Source organism: Limulus polyphemus, unplaced genomic scaffold, assembly GCF_000517525.1.
Source record: "Limulus polyphemus unplaced genomic scaffold, Limulus_polyphemus-2.1.2 Scaffold4460, whole genome shotgun sequence".
Taxonomy (NCBI): domain Eukaryota; kingdom Metazoa; phylum Arthropoda; class Merostomata; order Xiphosura; family Limulidae; genus Limulus; species Limulus polyphemus.
In genome coordinates, this window is record NW_013670070.1 from 71,948 (window position 1) to 75,463 (window position 3,516).

General features: G+C 35.2%; 1 protein-coding gene across 1 annotated transcript in view; it reads right to left on the reverse strand.

Moving 5' to 3' along the window:
* Nucleotides 1-928, reverse strand: part of LOC106471182 (four-domain proteases inhibitor-like) — a 4,765-nt gene extending 3,837 nt beyond the window's left edge. Inside the window, exon 1 of the mRNA XM_013931772.2 lies at nucleotides 861-928. Coding sequence (XP_013787226.1) covers nucleotides 861-918 — 58 coding nt within the window. The 5' untranslated portion in view covers nucleotides 919-928. The remainder of the gene's footprint in view (nucleotides 1-860) is intronic.
* Nucleotides 929-3,516: the final 2,588 nt, after the last annotated feature.

Genomic DNA, 3,516 nt, shown 5'->3' on the forward strand with positions numbered 1-3,516 from the left:
CTTTGCGCGAAATTCAAAAAACAAACAAACATATATGTTATAGTTTCCTTAGTTTAGAACCGGGACAGGATCGTAGTGTCTGTCCTAACGGTATGTTAAATCCTTACTGTTTCATTTTGATATAGGATCAGGATTGTTTTTACTTTACATTTGTGGTGGACTCATATTTAAATAAACTTAAGTAAGTGTATTTATCAGTGTTTATACACAGCATCATCATTGGTTTGCAGGAGATAACCTTACAATAAACTTATTAAAATCCATAACTATGAGAGTGAGGTTTACGTTACGCACGGTTTAGTTAGTTTTAAATAACATATGTATAATATCTATGTATAAAGCGACGCTGTAGTTAACTGAAGCTTGCATGTTATAAGTTATTTTGTAGACTGTGTGCATAAGGCTTGGTAAAAAGTTAGATATTTTAGAGACGTCCTTTGGAATTTCAAACAGAAATACCTTATGATGACATTAAAGAATTTCCTCGTCAAGCAGGTCGCGTTTAGGGTGTAGTCTAGTGAGCACAGATACCCCTTTGTGTAGCTTTGTGCTTAATAACAAACAACAACAACAAGTTCCGTAAAATCTAAGATAAATCCAGTTCGAATAAATCCCAAGTAATCAACAGTGAAAACATTATAAGCTGTGATTACAAATGATTAAATAGTTTCGTAAAGCGTCATCTATACTAAACTATGGGAATATAAATAGATGAATTGCAAAAAATATCGAGAAATATAACAAAGCTTATTCTTGAGTTCCATAGCTTATCAAAGCATATAACAAATCGAAATACTTATTCTTGTACCTTTTCTATTAGAAAATGCAAATTTGTCAATAAAGTTTGCTTACTAACTCACCAATTACTGCCCACACAACTGCGATGAACAAGAATAATGTGGCCTGGTGAAATTTCATTTTCCTGTGAATATGCACTGAATAAGCTGAGATTCATACTTAAATAGCATTAGTCAGCGCCATCTATGCACTAGATCTCTAACTATAGGAATATATCAGATGTGCTGCAAGCAAAGTCTCGCGATGACTTGGAGATAAAAAGGACAGAGTTTAATCCTTAGTATACTGCCTTTTAGCTGAGGCAAAGGTCACATACCACAATTGTTCAACAGGGTTTATTTTATCCTGGCCACGTTTCTGTGTCACGACCTTCAGGTCTTATTCATTTCGAGGGGTGGTGAAGAGAATTGTACAAGTTAGTATGAGTTGGAGGTTTATCTCTCTTGAATATGTATAGCGGAACTGATCATTGACATAATAATCTAGTGTGGTGAGACTAACGCAATTTTCTACAAAAAAGTTAAAGCGTGAGTATGGAAATCTTTGTTTATGGACAATAAATCGTCTGCGACAACATAATAGCCTAGGTAATAAAAAAATTGTGACTGTTTTTTTTTTCTAATTACGTTTTTATGCCTATGTGTCTCTTTTATGGCTAATGAAATCACTGATAAGGAAGAAACATTGGTTTAAAGATCTATATCCACTAAATATCCTTAGCCCTTTTTTATCAGTTTACGAAAAATTTGGATTTAGTTTTTATTTAGCGACTACATAGAAACTGAAGCAAAAGAAAGTTGCTCAGCTCTGGATTGTAAGATCGTTTAGAACTCTCCCAAACCGGTCATAATACGGTGTTGTGTTTGTGAAATTCATACTCACCAGGATACAATTATGTCCTAACAATAAGTCATACCTATTAATGTTTATCTAATAAGGTTTGTTTGTCTCGAACAATTGCACAAAGCTAAACAAGGGTTAGCTGCGCTAGCCATTCCTAATTTTGAACTGATAGATTAAGGGAGTTAATGAACAGCAAAGAACGCCAACTCTTTGGCTACTCTAATAGAACAGTGGGATTTGACTTTAACTTTTATAGTGCCCCCCACATTCCCAAAGTATTGAGTGCGATCTTGCAGCAACGGGACGCGAACCACAGATTTACAGATTCACACTTTAACAAGCTAGCCCCAAGTGGCACAGTGGTATGTCAGCGGACTTATATATGTCTGCGGACTTATACTGCTAAACACCGGATTTCGGCATTTTGGTTTTTTTTACGGAACTGGACATCACTGTTACATTTTTCTAGGTTACTAAGTATACCACCTGGAAAATTACATTTGACAGCCCTCGTCTTCATTTTATCCCCTGATGGGATAGCGATAAGTCTAAGGACTTACAACGCATAAATCTGTGGTTCGATTACCCGCGGTGGACACAACAAATAGCCCAATGTGGCTTTGATCTACAACAAACAAACTTCTTCATTCTAAGTCGTCAAATATAGGTATAATTTAGCATTAAGGACAAACTTAGCTTTGAAGAATAAGTTCGACAAACTTAATTTGGGTTCTAAAGACGAAACACGAAACATAGAAGGGGACGAAAAATCATTCATTCGATTTGGCAAACAGCCAAATGGGGGGAAAAAATTATGTGCTTACATAAATTGACTTTCCTGTTAGAATATCATTACAATGTTCAACTTTGAATGCGAGTGTTTTCTTATAGAAAAGCCACATCAGGCTGTGTCCACCGAGGGGAATCGAACACCTGATTTTAGCATTGTAAATCCGAAGACTTACCGCTGTCCCACCGGTAGACTCAACTTTGAAATTAGCAAAATGTTTTGAACGGGCACATCAGTGGTGTCGCCCCCCCCCCTCTCTCTCTCAAATGGCGTAGCAATAATTCTGAAGGCTTATAACAATAAAAATCGGGTTTCGATATCCGTGGTGGGCAGAGCACAGATAGCCTGTTGTGTAGATTTGTGACTTACAACAACCAAACAAACTCTTGTGACAATCTAAAAATCTAAAAGAATGACTATTTGGTATGTTTTCAAAACGTTTTGAATTATTTCTGGACACTTTCAGTGTTCCTATTATAACGTCCATAGTTTTCAGACCATGTTTAGATTTCTTGTTTTTTTATATATAGACTAGTATAACGTCCATGGTTTTCAGATCAGGTTTAGAGTATTTTATATATAGAATAAAAATTAATCTAAACCTGGTCTGATAACTATGGACGTTATTCTAGGAACGTCGAAAGTGTCCAGAAATGACACGGGTAGTTTTTTTTGTTTTTTTTTAACATTAACAAACAATGAATTCGATAAATATTCTCTGTTAATTTATTACAAATGACATATTTCGATCAACAATAACACAAAAATATATTATTATTATTATTTTAAAATATCAATGCCAGTATTAAAAAAAAATCGTTTTTTTTATCCATCCACACGGATACTCCATCGTTTTCGAAATATATTGTTTAACTCTCAATATACTGTAAATCTACTTTATCAACACTGTGTTCAGTTATAACACCAAACACATCCTATAAAATACTTAATGTTGTCGCTTGTTTCGTTTTTGTTTGTTTTGTTTTGGAATTTCGCGCAAAGCTACACGAGGGCTATCTGCGCTAGCCGTCCCTAATTTAGCAGTGTAAGACTAGAGGGAAGGCAGCTAGTCATCACCACCCATC